The 15,997-nt window shown below is 51.0% G+C and overlaps 3 protein-coding genes across 7 annotated transcripts in view; 1 reads left to right on the top strand and 2 right to left on the bottom strand.

Moving 5' to 3' along the window:
* SPECC1 (sperm antigen with calponin homology and coiled-coil domains 1) overlaps positions 1 to 5,111 on the bottom strand; it is a 77,474-nt gene extending 72,363 nt beyond the window's left edge. The window contains exon 1 of the mRNA XM_015880687.2: positions 4,950 to 5,111. The gene's annotated coding sequence lies outside the window, so the exon portion shown is untranslated. The remainder of the gene's footprint in view (positions 1 to 4,949) is intronic.
* A 35-nt stretch (positions 5,112 to 5,146) lies between these two features.
* TIMM22 (translocase of inner mitochondrial membrane 22) lies at positions 5,147 to 9,523 on the top strand. The gene is made up of 4 exons (XM_015880698.2): positions 5,147 to 5,516; positions 6,237 to 6,433; positions 7,397 to 7,469; positions 8,578 to 9,523. The coding sequence occupies exons 1-4, from the start codon at positions 5,162 to 5,164 to the stop codon at positions 8,652 to 8,654; spliced, it is 702 nt and encodes a 233-aa protein (XP_015736184.2). The 5' UTR covers positions 5,147 to 5,161; the 3' UTR covers positions 8,655 to 9,523.
* An 852-nt stretch (positions 9,524 to 10,375) lies between these two features.
* ABR (ABR activator of RhoGEF and GTPase) overlaps positions 10,376 to 15,997 on the bottom strand; it is a 29,908-nt gene continuing 24,286 nt past the window's right edge. For all 5 annotated transcript variants that reach the window (XM_015880693.2, XM_015880694.2, XM_032448448.1 and 2 more), the window contains 7 exons: positions 14,843 to 14,902; positions 14,615 to 14,724; positions 14,367 to 14,506; positions 13,692 to 13,826; positions 13,480 to 13,585; positions 12,345 to 12,492; positions 10,376 to 12,220 (listed from right to left, as the gene is read on the bottom strand). In XM_015880693.2, the coding sequence (XP_015736179.1) occupies positions 12,131 to 12,220; positions 12,345 to 12,492; positions 13,480 to 13,585; positions 13,692 to 13,826; positions 14,367 to 14,506; positions 14,615 to 14,724; positions 14,843 to 14,902 (789 nt within the window). In that variant the 3' untranslated portion in view covers positions 10,376 to 12,130. The remainder of the gene's footprint in view (positions 12,221 to 12,344; positions 12,493 to 13,479; positions 13,586 to 13,691; positions 13,827 to 14,366; positions 14,507 to 14,614; positions 14,725 to 14,842; positions 14,903 to 15,997) is intronic.

Below are 15,997 nucleotides of genomic sequence, written 5' to 3'. Positions count from 1 at the left end.
ACAGGCACCCAACTGGGGCATAAAGATTTGGCTTTGATGGCCTAACCAAATGCAGGAAAAAGGGGGGAAAACTAAATTAACATTCAGCAACTGATTGATGGCTTCCAGACAACTTGTGTAAGTGACTGTGCTTGCTGCTGCCTGAAAGCTGAAGCATTCAAACATGGAGATCCATCTCCCCCAGCATTAATGGTCATGATACAGCATGACTGTTAAGAAACACGCAGAAGGGAATGTGAGGGACATCACCCGTCACTTGGAGAAGGCAACAGGAGCTACTGCTGGTCGAGAGCAAAAGAGGACTGATTGGCCAAGCAAGCAGGAACTTCACAAAGAAAGCCACTGTCTGGGAAAGGGGAAGATTAGGAACTTCAGGACAGCAAAATCACTCTGATAGTGCCCAACTAGCAGTGTTAGCACAGTGCCCAGCCACAGTTTGGGAATACAGAGAAAAGAGAACATAAAAAGGCAGATCATTCTTTTTCTACTACAGACTGAATAAACCTGAATAGGAATGTCTGTTCCGATAGTGAGTACCACAGTTCTATATCCTTCATTAAGATGAATTAGTTCACTTGTTGGCAGCATCAATGGAAAGGTCAAGTGCTGGATCTATCAAGGAGAGCCACACTCCCCTATTACTGCAGGAGCTGCTGGGGAAGCCATGCACTAGGGTAACGTTTGGGTTCCCACTGCCCACATAACTGACCTCAGACCTCTCACCTGTGGACATCTAACATGAGAAACACCAATCTCACAGCCTCCCATTACCATTCACTATTAAGGATAAGAAATAATGTATTTTCTCTTTGATACTATGGGTAATCTCATTCAGAGCGTGCAAACAGCCTGAGCTGCCCCGCTGTATCTCATGGAGCTGGAAGCCTTCTCCCAGCAAGAAACCCCTGCAGCAGTTACCATAGTAACACTGGTACAAGACATTCAAAGGCAGCTCTCCCATAATCACCTCTATTAGGGATCAAGAAGCTTTATTGAAAAAAAAAAAAGCAGGAAAAGCTTGAAAGCAGAGAGCCAGGTCTGGTAATGGGGTAAGTGGACAAGGAACACACAGCGAGAGACCTGCTCTTACCACCACCTGGCTGCACACAAAGCACTCGTTGCATTCAAACCTAAGTCTGCTCTGAAGTTGGCAGAATAAACTATTTTTAGCCATTTAAAAATGTGTTCTACTGCCACATTTTAGCAGTAACAGCTCTATGACCCCCTCCAGAAGCGCAATAGGAGGCTGTGCTGTGGCTCACTCCCACATCAGGGCTGGGCTGTGGGACCTTCCTTCCTGCAGGGACATCAGTGACAATGCAGACCCCAGCAGTGCAGCACCACCCAACAGTGGTTGGGCAGCCCCAGTGTCACCCTGCTATATCTGTATGCAGGGGGAAACGTGAATGTAGGTACATAAGAATCTCACTTCAATGAAGAGCTATCTTGGGAGAACTAGAGATATACGTGTCAAACAATGTATTTCTTGAGGTTTGAATCTGTAGCCTTCCAGACTGGTGGAATGCAACAAAGATCCAGATCTCCAGCCAGGGAGCCACTTCAAGCTGGCTAAGCAAGGTAACAATTATCACATCGAGATTCCCTTTCTGCTACATATTTCCATGACAACTTTCCCCTGTATCAACTTCTTCACATCGGAAAGGTCTCTCAAATGAGAGTTTGGGCTCCTATAGCAACGGCTGAAATCCCTGGGAGACGGTGATGTCTGAAACTTTACACAGATCTTTTTTTAGCCCATGACTTACAACACGAGTGCATTTGAAATTTCATAGATCAAAGCAAAAGCGTGCTTTATATTGGGGAAACTGGGAAGAAGGAAAGCAGTAGCTCACTAAAGTGGGACAAAACTGAAGGAACTATGGTCAAAAAGGATGTTCACTTTGAGATATAAAATGTTAAAGAGAAGAAAGAGAGGATCAAACAGCTTGAAAACCACATCCTGCTCCTTCTCCCTGAGCTACAAATGAGAGCCACAAGGAAGAAGCCTGCTGGTCCTAAAAGGAAATCATGTTTAAATCTGTGTCTGTATCACTGCAGTCTATCTGACATTGACCCAAAGAAAACCAGTGAGTCAGGCTGCCTTTGCAGTTTTACCTCCCATATACCTGCCATCATCTCTTCACAATGTGACCCGTTATTAATCCTTCAGCTGCTTGCCATCATAGAGACAGTATTTTCCAGCATAGAAAGCCTTTCTTTTTAAACCTTAATATATACACATATATATGTATATTTATAACTGCACTCTCAAACATAAAACTGGTTAAATCCATAAGCCAAGGGAAGCATAGATGTTAAAGCAACTAAATCCACTGGATTTAGGCAGTTTACTGCTGTAATGTCCTTTCAAAGCCAAGAACTTAAAATCTCATTGGTAAGAAATCATTACATTCAGAACCTGGATGAGAGGTAGGAAAGCTGCAGTCTCAGTTCATGGATGTGAGTACTACAGAGTGCAAACGTTTGGTGGTAATGCTGGAATGGAGTCCAGCACCAGCACAGTCCTCTGTAGCCCTGGGGAATCTATGGGCTCCAGGAGAGGCAAGAGCTGCAGAGTAACCAGCTCCCAGCATACAAACCTGCTGTGCTTTCTTCTGCTCATGGTACAATGGAAAGGTTTCCATTCTCAGAGGAGGGAAACCTCTTCCTCTCAGTTCCCTGGGCTGCTGCAGTTCTGGGAAGGGAAAAGGGGGCAGACAGGTGGGTATAAGAGGGAAAAAGAATGGATTAATCTCACTACTTCCAGCTTCCATCTTCAGGCCCTTCCTGCTTCAGCAAGGACTCAGGAACTGACAACGTGTTACAAAACAAAGTTGAGCTATGAAAACCTTTGGGTTTTGTTTTCAAACAGCAGTGCCAAAAACAACAGCTGAAGCCTATTCAAAATGTTGGAGGAACACGCAAAACCAGGATTTCAAGCAAAGCCATTACTTCCAAGGTTTGAATAATCTGCCCTTCAGAACCTTGTCTGGAGAACATTGCAATGTGGGATAACAACTGAGTCACCGCACAGGCCAAGTGAAATACAATCATTTCATATTCCCGCATGCTGCCCTCTGCTGAAGTGCTGAGCACAGTGGGTCCATCACAGGCCTGAGCAAAGCCACCATCAGCTGCACCTGATCCTGCCATCACAGCAGGGAGGAGATGCACAACATGAAGAGGTTTCACCTGGGACCAGGAAGAAACAACTTAAAATTTCCTGTGAAGAACTTATTGGAGATGTCTCAGACTCTCAGGTTCCCTCTCCGAACCTTAATATGTTCCAACTGACTTCCCTTATGTGACCATTTGGATAATCACATCAGGACCTTTCAAGCACATATATTTGTTCATAGGTGGAACACAGAACAGCCTGAAGTGGAAAAGTATAAATACCTAAAGAAGAAAAATATATTTATTTATGGATATATGTATAGAAATCAATATAATTATTTCATATAAACACAGGTGAAAATACTTGTGAAATATTGTTATATTCACAAGCAAATATAAACTCATGATTCTGGGTTTGGAAACACAGGAAAATAAAATAAAAGCAGTATTGCAGTCTCACATATAAACTCACAGCATCAAATGCCAGCTCCAACATTTCTTTCTTCTCCTTATGCCTTGGGAAAATAGGCTTTGCAGTGTGACTTCAAGATCAGCCCAACTAGGTTAGTGTGGATCAAAGAGAAGATTGAGATCTACAGTTCAGGGCTCCTTAGGGAGCTCAACCTGCCACCAACCTCCTCTTTTGTATAAGGATCCCATTGTAGTAGACATTAACAGCAAGCTTTGCAACAGCTTCTGACCTTAAGATATAAAAAGCCTTAAAGAGTAAAAGAATAGTGGGGGAAGAGCTCTGGGCAGGTCTGATGGTCCAGCCAGCAGAGGGCAGTGGAATTTAATAGGAAAAGAGGAAAGTTATTGAAAATAACACCATCACTTCATTTGAAGAACCATCAAACCAGGTTGTTATTTGAACCTGCGTATCCAGCACAGACAAGATACAGGGCAAGAAATGTTAAAAATGAAAAGAAATAGAAAATAAATGATTGTGGATCCTTTGGGTTTCTAAGCAGTCCCCATTCAGAGCAATGAATGGCATCAGGAAGATGTCACACTTAACACATCACTTAAGAACAACCAACAGATCTTTGATATCGTTTTCAGTTCTCAGCACAACGATCTGAAGCCACCTCATCTCATCTGCTGAAACCACCTCAGGGCTTCAAAACCTGTGGGCAACTTCTAAAGTTAAACCAAGCCAACATTGAAGCCAACCAGGCTATTCCTTCCAAGCAGACCCACCTGCATCGTGCTGGGCTGAGCAGAGCGCTGCTCCTGCTGCACAGAACAGCAACACAAGGCACAGAGCGTGTGGGTGAAGGCTTTAAACCTTGGCAGCTCCTCCTCGTTCAGCTGAGGGGGGGCACAGAAGAAGAGTTTCCCACCCTGCTACCAAACAGGGTAAGCGCGGAAGGGCTGAGGTTTCTATATGACTCGCTGCGAGCTCGGTTTGCATTTTATGACAAAAAGACAGACTTTTTTTGCTCTCTAAGCACCTTTGATGTCAAGCTGCCTCTCCGTGTGCCCGGGGCAGCGCAGTGCTGCTCGGATGGGCCGCAGGATGATCCCAGCACCACGCACAGCTCAGCTGAGCCCTGAGTGCTACGAGGGGGACACCCACCCGCAGGGCTCAGCCCGGGGCTGTGCAGAACGACCACGGCAGGACCCGCAGCTCTCAGCCCCGTGTTGAGGTTGAGCTGTTATCCCTAAAGATAGAAGTCACTCCGGGAACGGAGCGACCCCTCAAAGCTTAACGACCCCTCCGAGCTTAACGACACACCGGAGGCAGATCGGCCCCGCACTGCGGCTCCTCATCCCTCCCCATCCCCGTGGCCGTCCCATCCCCGCTCCATCCCCCCCGTAGCCGCTCTCACCTCCTATCGCTGCCTCTTATCGCAGTCTCCTATCGCTGCCTCTTATCGCTGCCGCCCCGTTGGATGCTCGTGCAGCCGGAGCGCTCACCTCACTGCACCGCCCCCAATGGCCACCAGGGGGCGCTGTACGCCGGGTAACGGGGCTCCCAGCCCTCAGCGCGGCCAATCGCGTGTCTCTCCGCAAAGCACGCCGAGAGCTGTAGTTCAGTGTCATGGCGCTGCCGCGGGGAACGCTGGGAAATGGAGTCTCGGCAGCGCGCCTCACAGCGGGAGTCTCTGTTAGTGAAACTACAACACCCATCAACCCCCGCGCGCTACGGAAGCCGCGCTGCCGGTTCCTCGTTACGCGGAGGACAATAATGGCGGCCGCACCGCCGGGCGGTTCGCAGCCTCCGCTGCAATACAGCGCTGTGCTGCAGCACCTGGTGGGCGAGCAACGCCGACCCCGAGTGTGGGACCCCAACAGCTTCGGGGGCATCCCCTGCCCGAACAAGAGCGACGAGCAGAAGATGGTGGAGAGAGCCATGGAGAGCTGCGCCTTCAAAGCGGCCTTGGCCTGCGTGGGGGGTGAGGGGGGGTGGGGGACACACGGTGTTGGGTTGGGGCTGAGGGGGGGGATGAGGGTCTGTCAGATCTTAAGGGCAATTCCAGCCCATGGACACGGGGAAGGGGCTCCCACCTTCCCCTCCAGTTTAAGATAGAACTCTCTGTGCTGTGTGCCTGCACTAAAGGGGGCACTAAGATGGTGAAGGGCCTGGAGCATCTCCCCTATGAGGAGAGACTCAGGGAACTGGGTCTGTTTAGCCTTGAGAAAAGAAGGTTGAGAGGGGATTGGATCCAGGTTTATAAATACCTGAGGTGTGGGGGCCATAGTGGTGAGGCTGGTCTCTTTTCAGTAGTGCGTGGGGACAGGACTAGGGCTAATGGGATGAAAGTACAGCATAGGAAGTTCCTTAATAAGAACTTCTTTACAGCGAGGGTGACGGAGCACTGGAACAGGCTGCACAGGGAGGTGGTGGAGTCTCCTTCTCTGGAGATATTTAAGACCCACCTGGATGCCTACCTGTGTGATGTGGTGTAGGGAGCCTGCTTTGGCAGGGGGGTTGGACTTGATGATCTCTAGAGGTCCCTTCCAACCCCTACAATTCTGTGATTCTGTGATCAGATCAGTGTCTGCAGCACATCAGCCCTTCATGCTGCCCTTAAGACCAGAGCAGCTCTAACCCTGTGAGTGTTGGATCACTGCTCCAATCCAGAGCTTCATTTCATAGCTGTTGTCTTCCCCAGGGTTTGTTCTTGGAGGAGCCTTTGGGATCTTCACTGCTGGCATCGACACCAATGTGGGCTTCGACCCCAAGGACCCGTATCGCACCCCGACAGCCAAGGAGGTGCTGAAGGACATGGGGCAGCGCGGCATTTCCTACGCCAAGAACTTCGCCATTGTGGGCGCCATGTTCTCCTGCACCGAGTGCGTGGTGGAATCGGTGAGTAACGACCCTCAAACGTTACTATGGGAGCTTTTATTATACACCATTGAGCGCCTTTCATGAGTCCAAACCACTGTGGTGAGGGATTGGCTCGTTGCCTTTTGCTTCTTGATCATTTAAGCTTTTCAGTTCTAAAGGTTTTCAGAACTGTTCTGTGTTGGAATAAGCAGAGCTGCATGCAACAGTGAAGAGCTTTCCAGTTCAAGTCCTGGATTTTGGCATTGATTTTTGAAACTTTAGCTCCAAACAACTCATAGTTGTGTTAAAACATCAAACTGGGAGTTGCAACGTGGCCATCTGAGCCTCTAAAAAGTACATGTGAAGAAAGGGATCCTTTGATGAAAGATCTGAAGTAATAGGGCTGTTTTCATCTTGCCCCTACAGCAGGAAACGACCTCGTGCTGCTCAGTGGTAAAGCTATCACCCGTTTTCTTAAATAGGAAGATGAGCCTGTTATGAATGTCAGTACTGTCCTTCAATCGAAAAACACAATTAGTTCTTAATCCGTGTAAAAGAAAAGTGTATCTGTGTGCACAACGAAGCAGAACAAACACGTTGCACTGGTGAAAAACTAGCTAATAGCTAATGTTTGCCCGCAGGCTGCTGTTTGCTCTCATGGCTGCATGGCCATGCTGTGCTCACAGTGCCTTTAAATTGTCTGTGAGCTGGTGCCGGTGCACTGTGCTGCCTTGTGGGGGCTGTATGGGCTCATCTGAGAGTGTGCTGTAGCACTGCATTGCACCATGCGGATGTGTCTTACCTCTCCTGCTGACCTGCTCCTTCCCCTCCTCCTGGCCACATAAAAACTTTTACAGTGCAGGGGGGCCATCTGCTGAGAGCAGAAGGAAAAGCATCCTCATCTGAAACAGGGCTGGAAGGCTTCACCTCCCTTGGTGTTAGTACAGATGTCGAATTGTTATTCCATGTTTACTTGTTGTCTCTTGTTTTTTAACTCCACAGTATCGTGGAAAGTCAGACTGGAGGAACAGCGTTATTAGTGGCTGCATCACAGGAGGAGCGATTGGCTTCAGAGGTTGGTGATGCCTGGTAGCAACTGCTGTGATAAGGCAGCAATTTGGGATGGTAACAAGCAGCATTTTTAAGGCAACGCACGCTGCAAATCTCTCTGTATGGGGTTATGTTGATGTCAGCATGAGAATGTGCTTGAAGTTGGCAGAACTGTCATCTCTGTCTCTTTCCTGTCATCTTGAAAGATATGTGTGGGTAGGGAAGGCTGGTTGTACAGGACAGGGAGAGCGGAGAGAAATGAACAGAAGTGACTTGAAAGCAAATGAGGAAATGGTGCTGGTAGCTCTCCACATGCTACTGGGGTGTCATGGAGAGGGAGCCAAAAATATGTTCTGAGCAACTCGCTGAAGTTACAGCTCTTGTGTTAATAGAGCTCTACTTAGATATATTGTTTCACTGGCAGGAACTCTGTTAACTTGATCAGCTTGTACAATGCCTCCCTCCTTTCTCCTGTCTCAAAGAGGCAATTCTATGTAGCTGTACAAGAGCAGGAGCACTGAGATTTTAGTCCAGCAGGACCTAGAGGGGACTTCTTGGGAAGCTTTGACTGTTAACATCTGGAGAAGAGCCCCAGGCAGGAAGAGAGCAGTGCTGCTGCTCAGCAGAAATATCAAACTCCATTGACTTGTCTTTAAGAAAACAAAATCAAACAGACAAAAACAGTTTCCAGAGCATAGAAGAAATGAAAGTGCTCTCAAAAGAGCTTCTAATTGAGCTTGTTAAGTTGTGTCAGCCCTGAACCTAATCCTCTTAGAGCATTCAAAGTAGCAGCTGCTTTTGCTGTGGTCCATCTTTGTCCAACAGTAAAGTCACTTGTTATAGATCTGAAATCAGCAGTGGCCACTGCTGTTTTCTCTCCTAGACTGCATAGGGAGACTTAGCAGCACAGCACACAGTCACAGTGTCATGCTAGTCCAGATGTCTGAGTTCAAGTCCCATCTGTACCAGGTTACCCCCTTCCCTTGGGCAGTGGCAGCATTCCCTGGTGGAGGAGCGCCAGGTTCCTGCAGGTGTCAGCTTTTCAAGCCAGTGCAGTGTAGGCCAATTGCTGCAAGGAACTGGTTTTTTTTCCTCTGTTTTGTCTCATTCTTTCCCACCCTTTTGCTTTGCAGCTGGTATGAAGGCAGGGGTGATCGGCTGTGGTGGATTCGCTGCTTTTTCCGCAGCAATTGATTACTATCTGCGGTAACAGTGGGATCCCTCGGGAGCAAGTTTTCCTTACGTTCCACTGCTGCTGCTCAGAGCCTGCATCACGGCAGAAGAACCATCAGGCTTTACCTTTCCACTGCCTCCAAGTCCTGATCAGTGCAAGCTGGATGGTGCTGGCTGCTTTTCCTGAATGACTAACAATAATCTGGCTGCGAGCCTTGGCGTGCTGCTTCAGGCAGGCCTGCAGGAATGTGCAAGGATGGAGCCAGGCGCAGTGAGCAGTAATCACCAGCACGGATCAGCTGACTGTCAGTTTCCAGGAAACAAGCCTGGACTCTGAGCTTTCTGGATCCTTTGGGTCTGATTTTGATTAAGTCTGTTGCTAGCATCAAAAGAGGCAGGAGGACGATCTTCGTAAAGAACTGCAGTGGTTTATGTTACCGAGTGTTTGAATACGCTGCAAGTGTTTAGCAGCTCCTGGTTTGCAGCTTGCTGCTCTGTTGGGGAGAGGTAAGATGCTGTGGAGAAATAGTTTGTTCCAGGCTTTTCTTAAAATACCAACTGAACACAAACCACCATCTGTACAACTTGTCTTCTTTCAAGCGCAGAACGAGTGCCAGATTTCTTTACCATTTCTTAAAGGAGAAAGCAAAAAGGAATCCTGTGCCTTAGAACCATGTGGTTCCTGGCAGATGAACAAAACAGTTTAAGGGTAAAAAAGAGGTTGTTGCAGATGTATAATTCTCTGTAGCCTCTTGGCTCGCCTGATTTAACCTCGCCCTGGGAGTACAAGCAGTTTTGCTACTGCTTTATACTGCCACGGGCTCACACCCTCAGTTCCAGCAGTTTGATGGCTGGACTTTAAAGCAGAGTTGTGAGAATAAAGACACATAACCAGGCGTTCACTTAGTGCGCTGTCTGCTTCCATCCTCTCCCTACACCATCTCTGAGCTCCCCAGTGTTAAACTGAGAGAAAGCAAACCATCACTTCTGCAGCACACTGGTACTGAAGTCACAGCACCTGCTCATGAGCTTGGCTGGCTGCTCCCTTTTGGATTTGCATTCTTATTAGCTGTCTTGTTTTTCTAACCAAATTCTGTTTTCAGACCTCAGGGGATCATTTTTATATTCAAAATAGTTTAGACTCTGTTTTAACCACCTTTGAGCCACTGTGCAAGGGAAAAACACCCACCTTACAATGAAACAGCAGGATTTAAAGGGCAGGGTGAACATCTAATGGGGGGGTTCTCCCACCTGCTTCCCCTCTGCATTCAGGGTTTGACATCCCAGAACAGCACAGCGTTTGCTTACCTGAAACAGCAACACCAGCTGGGTGTTCAGTGAGAAAGCGGTCGCTTTAGAGGTGTGTTGTCTCCCATGCCTGCATGGAAAGAAGTGGGGAGACAGTTCCATGTGATCTATCAGCTGAGGTTTCCTGATCGCCTGATCTCCCTCGCTGTGCCTGTTCAGTATCCTCAGGCCAGAAGCTGTGCAAGTCAGCTGAATTTGAAGCTTGAGTAATTCTGGGCTGATCAAACAAGTTGGCTCCAGACAGTCCAGGTTTTTTTTTTCCTCCAGAATGTACTGAAATGCAAGGATGTAGCCCAAACCATAAGATGGCTCTTAGAAGATTGCCTGGCATGATGCCTGTGCTTATACCACTGCCTTGAAACACAACCAGCGAGATTTCCATGACTGAAAGAGGAGCAGTTGTGAAGCCAAGGTGATGATCAGCTCATGCAAACAGCAACACCACAAGGCTCCTTTTGTGCAAACGTTGGGGCTTTGCATTTTTATTAACAGGTTTTTTGTTTGTTTTTTTTCCTCTCTTCACATGGTTTACAGCCATTTAAAGTTTATAATCTACAGAAATTGAAACAGAACACAAACAAAAATATATCCTTAACAACTTCTGAAAGTCAAATATTAATTAACAGTTCTATTCTACCTGTAGCTGCAAAAGTTCACCCCCCTGCCTTCCCCTCCTGTGGGGTGGAACAAAGCCCATCACAGGGATGGCCGCTGCCTGCTGTGCCAGGGCTGTGCAGAGCCACCATCAGGCAGGGGGGATTTGGCTGCACAGAGCCTCCATCTGGAATGACACTGTGGTGGACAGAGACTTGGACACATGTAACAAATCAGGGATCCGTTGTGCAGTCAGATCTAATGCTCGGCCTCCTTCCTGGGTCCAGGGCCAAGACAGACGCCTGGTTATTTTCTGCTATGCTGTTTCCCTTCTGTTTAGCTGGTAGTCAAGAGGAGCAGGGGCTGGAGTGTGAGCCCTTTAGAGGGAGGACCAAAAGACCTCCCCCTCCTGTAGTTGCTTTGCTGGTGGGGGGCCGGCAGGTGCTGCCTTCCCTGGGGAGATGGGCTTGGGACATACCTGGAGCATTGGCCGGGCTACCTGGAACAGTCTGATAGTCAGGTGGGTAAAGGCAAGGCTGGTAATGGGGACACGCTTGGTCACCTCTCATCCATCTCCTTTGGCACAGGAGTGTTTGGGGCCACTGCAATCGAGGAGGGGGCTTTCTCCATGATAACACAGATGGGCTCACAGAGCCGAGGCTTTGTGTCCCAGTACCCACCAGTAAGGGCAGGGACATGGCCACTCACCAAATAGCTTTGTGAGAAGCACTGCTGCCTTCAGGAGTGAGAGCCAACAGAGCCCACGAGGATTTTCCTCCTCCCTTCCCTGGGCCACAGAAGGAAACAAAACCTCCCCTTCCTCCCTGGGGCCTTGACCAGTTTTGCTGTGGGATGCAGACGGAGCTGCAGTGCATTGCAGCCCAGGGGTTGGTAACCCAGTGGCAGTGCTTGGCTGGAAGGGGCACATGCAGAGCTAAGGCGGGGATACAGAAATGGCAGGGAAATACTCTTGCTTGGCAAGAACAAGGCCTAGACCCTAGACCCTGTGAGGGGGAAACTGTGAGACCTGCAGAACACCAAGGGAGGTAACACCATGCTGCAGCCCTGAAGGCAGAGTGTGGGGAGCAAGGAAACTGGCCTGAAGCACCCAGCAGGGATGTGGTGAGGAGGCAGCAGCGCCCTGCTCTGTGTTCTCATGGATGTAGAGACGGATCCAAGTGCGGGGTCCAACGGTGCGGGCAGCGAGGCAGAGCAGAGCTGGAGCCAAGCAGCAGCCGAGCACTGGTGGATGCTGCAGGCTTTGAGCAGGGTGAGATGAGGGCTGCTGGGCAGGCGTCAGCAGGTAGGAAAGAGTCCAGGAGAAAGTAAGCCAAAGGAGGAGCCTGTGTCCACAGCCCTTGTCAGTCACTACCTCATCCTTTGAACAAATATACATAAAAACAATTCTTGAACACAAGAAGGGACATAAGACACAACTACTTTACAGAGCGGCGCGGTGCTGGGGCAGCACCAGGCCATCAGTACACGATTGTACAGGAGCTGCAGGGGGCACATCCCGGGTCCAGGCTGACATCCCCGGGGGCCGCGATCCGGTCCATGGCCCTGGCAGGGAGCTGGGAGTGTTTGCAGCCAGTGCCTCCTCCCTGCGGGCTACACGTCCGTGGAGAAGTAAAGTGTGTTGCGTTTCAGCTCCGTGAAGGAGATGGGAGGATGCTGCAGGTAGTAGAGAAGGACCTGGACCTACAGTGGGGAAATAGGGGATGTTAGGCCAAAAAGGAGAGTGCTGCTGTCAAACCCTCTTGCAGCAATTCCCAGTGAGGACGAACAGGGGAAGCCCTTTACGGCCCCTGCACTTGGCTCTCACCTGGGCCATCACATCGTGGGACCAGATGTCAGACGCCAGGGTGAGGTGTCCTTTGCTCTCCCCTTCTGAAGGTCTCAGCAGTGTTGGCCCGAAGACTGTGGCCAAGTTGTGGAGGGACATTTTGTTGATGGGCTCCTTTTCTGCTACCCTGTAGTGGGGGGAAAACAGCACAAGTGTGAGCCCCCAAAGCTTCACCCCCGGAGCAGCACAGCCATGGGGCAACGTGGGGGAACAAACACCAAGCCTCCCTCCCACCCTGCAGCCCCAGCATTGGCCATTCAGACCCAGGGGCAGGGCAGAGAGCTCAGCCCCCTTCATGGCCTCTGCGGGAGCCGCCAGGCCTGGCTGGGAGCCCCAAGTGTGATGTGGCAGCGACGTAGCCCTGGCCTGCTTCTGATCTACAGAGTCTCCGCCCTGCCCCAGCTCCTGCAGGGCACGGGGACTGCATACTGGCCCCCGGCCCCAGCTAGCCCACCTTCTGGGACTGCACTGCCATGTCAGCAGGTGGCCACGCTCCTCAGCTGAGCCCCGGCCAGGAGAGCAGATGTAGGAACTGCCTGTGCCCAATTCTCAGGATGGAAATGGATTTTTCTTCCCCACCCCCAGCAGCAATCACTTTTTCTGTTTGCTTTTAGCCAAACCAGAGAAAAACAGTTCCTGATGTGACTAACATGAGCTGCCAGTCCCATTCTCAAGCTCACGGTGTGCTGTGTCCAGGCCCTGCTGACAGCCCTGGGTCCACCAAAGGACCCCAGTGCTGCCCTTCCCCAGTCTCAGATGGGCTCTCCCTGCCCCAGATGGATCCGACACAGGAGATCCAGCCTCTGCAATGCTGAGGTGCAACTCTAGAGCAGCATAAGGTGCTGCATGCAGCTTCAGGATGGCTCTGCAGAGCCAAACACCCCTGCAGACAGGTTACGGGGATTAGCACAATGTGCTTTGCTCCTTGGACTGGTGGGAAGGGATGCATTGCTGTTTTTTAAGAGGGCACTGCATGGTCCCAGATTGATTCCCCACCCTCTACTGAGGCCACAGAGAGCTCATCCCAGCAGCTGCACACAGGCTGAGGCAGCCAAGAGCTGCCTCATACCAAAGGCTGTGCTGCCCTCCCTGCCCTGCACCACCAAGCTGTTACCTTTTCAAGTGCTCCAGCAGGAAGAGGAAAGTGATGAGGTTGGGGTCAGGCAGTGAACGGAGAAGGTGCATCATGCAGTTCTCCTTGGCAGCAGGATCCGAGAGGGCTGGAGGGAAGGAAAGAGAGCTCAGGATGGGTCATCCAGCCTTGCATGTGCAGGATGGTGGGGAAGAGCAACACGGCCAGATGCCTTCTCATCCCCGAGGCCTTACCAATGCCCTCCATAAAGGCGGGGTACAGTCTGTCAGTGAGGAGGGGCTCAGGCAGCTCCCGGAAATACAACTTGAGTGTGCCGGCGATGGCGTTGATGTCCATATCACTCAGCATCACCAGGATGTCCTTGTTATCTGGCCAGAGAGCAGAGCCATGTTCCTGTTTGCTAACACCTGTATCTCCCCGATGCCCAAGGAGGGGGCAGCACAGCTGTGTTCCCAGCCCCATGGCACCCCAAGAGACAGCATGGGTCCCTGTGGATGTGACCACTCCATGGAGAGGACGTGCACCAGCATGAGCATTAATCCAACTCCTGACCCTCCTGCTGCTGTAGGGAGTGGATTGTTTGGCCATGCTGGGGCTGGGCACAGCTGAGCAGTCCCCGCCTGCTGGGCAATGGAACGCGGAACAATTTGCAAATCCATCTGCAAACCTTGCCCTGACTCAGTGTCTCCCTGGGAGCTGGCCAGGCGTGGAGGCAGAGCACAACCATAACACAAACACCACCAAAAATAGGTCAGGGGCTGCAGGGCTCCATTCGAGGGGCTCAGACCCCATGCACCCACCCACACCATCTGCACTTTTTGCAATGCAACAGGCAGACCCTGAGCACGCAGGACTGCGGGCTGGAAGGGTGCCTGATGCCTGCAGATGGACAGTGGCAGTCAACTCACTCGCATCAAAGACAGCCTTCAGTGCCTGGATGTCCGTGGCAACGCCGGAGATCCTGTAGATGCCGACCTCCTCAATGCCTCTCTTCTCCACCTCCTCGATGCACTGGCGCACAATGTAAGGCACCTTGGAGCGCTCACGCCTGGCTCAGAAAGCAGAGGTGTAAGCAGTAATTGCTGGACCCCACCAGCCCCATGTTCCCAGATCCCACAGTGAGTAGGACAGCAGCCACCCACAGCCCTGCACGCACTTTGTCACAACACTGATTTTGACCCCAAAGACTCCGGTCTGCTTTTTGGATGGGGTCCTCTTCAGGCTCATGTCTCTGCTTGTGAACTTCATGGAGAACTCCACCTTGATCTGTGGGAGAAATGCCCTGGTTGTCATCTCTGTGTCACTCAGCCCCACAGCCCGGACCCCAGCTCGCAGCTCCCCTTAGGGAGAAACCAACAAGGAAGGGGCTTCAGGCTCTGCTTACCCCATTCATCTCAATCACATCCATGTGCCAGTTTTTGGTCTGTACAGCCTGCGGGTCCAGCTGTGGAGAGAAACAACACATGAGGGTCTTTGAGTCCCCACCTGCTGCCACCCCCCCAAAAACACAGGTGGTGTTGGACACCAAAGGGGACAATCCAGAGTCCCTTGGGTTGGGTGCTGTACCCACATGGGATTGGTCCCCCCAGAGCCCCCAGCTGAACACACACCCCAGAGGCAAGAAATTTCCAAGAATCAGGACTATTTCTGGAGGCAGATTGATGGAACAGAACTAGGGCAGCATTTTCCATGCAGAAAAAAACAACATCTCCCAATAGCCAAAGCTATTTATAACCCCTGGGAATGACGGGCTCTGCTATTTCAGGCTTTCGGGCTAACAGGGGACTTGGAGATGCTTCCCCTGGGCCACAGCGAGGTTCTGGTGTTCCCAAGGCCCCAACATGGGTGGCAGCAAGATGGCACTGAGCTGTCCCCAATCCCCAGTGATATGGGACTGGAGCAGAGGTGACAGCGGTGATTCTGAACCCAAGAGAGTGTGGAAATCAGGGACCTCATCCCTGTAGACATGACAGCAGGGGTGAGGATGGCTGCCACCGGCTCACCTTCCCACAAAAACGGGGACTGGGATCAGGGGGTCTGCTCCCACCCGAGGGCATGGGGCTCTGCTGCAGCAGCCAGCTCTCACTCCAGTGGCCTTTTGAGGCTTTTTGGTCTCCAGCTGGTAGCATCGATCTGTCCCCATTGATCCCTGTAATGCACAGGGCAGGCGGCAGGGCAGCACCCAGCACTAATGGCCCCTCGGGGAAGGGGACGGGACATGGACTTGGCGGGGGTCCCAGGGCTGTGTGTGTGCAGCTGCCAGGCGAGGCTCATGCCACTCATGTGAGGTCACTCCTCAAGGACGCAGGAGTTTCCTCTGGCATCTGCTGGGTTGGGAGATTCTTAAGGCAAGTATCAAGATGTCCAGAGCTTCAGCCACTGAGCTGCCATTCACCACCACAGATTCTGGCTGCTCATGAAGCCAGTGCACATTGTGCTGGGGGGTGCCAGGGTACCTTATGTTCCCTCTTGCACAACAAGATGCTAAGTTGCCCTGGCTCCCTACTCAGACCCAGCACTGTGGCTGCTGGGAACAGTG

The sequence above is a fragment of the Coturnix japonica genome, chromosome 19 (assembly GCF_001577835.2).
Source record: "Coturnix japonica isolate 7356 chromosome 19, Coturnix japonica 2.1, whole genome shotgun sequence".
Lineage (NCBI taxonomy): Eukaryota > Metazoa > Chordata > Aves > Galliformes > Phasianidae > Coturnix > Coturnix japonica.
Note: the sequence above shows the minus strand (reverse complement) of the source record. Positions and strands in the feature narration are given on the sequence as shown.

Bases quoted from the DNA above. Each gene is read 5' to 3' on its own strand.
- TIMM22 (XM_015880698.2), top strand. From the start codon at position 5,162: ATGGCGCTGCCGCGGGGAACGCTGGGAAATGGAGTCTCGGCAGCGCGC. The intron at 5,517-6,236 runs GTGAGGGGGGGT...TGTCTTCCCCAG, and splicing joins GGCCTTGGCCTGCGTGGGGG to GGTTTGTTCTTGGAGGAGCC. The intron at 6,434-7,396 runs GTGAGTAACGAC...TTAACTCCACAG, and splicing joins CCGAGTGCGTGGTGGAATCG to TATCGTGGAAAGTCAGACTG.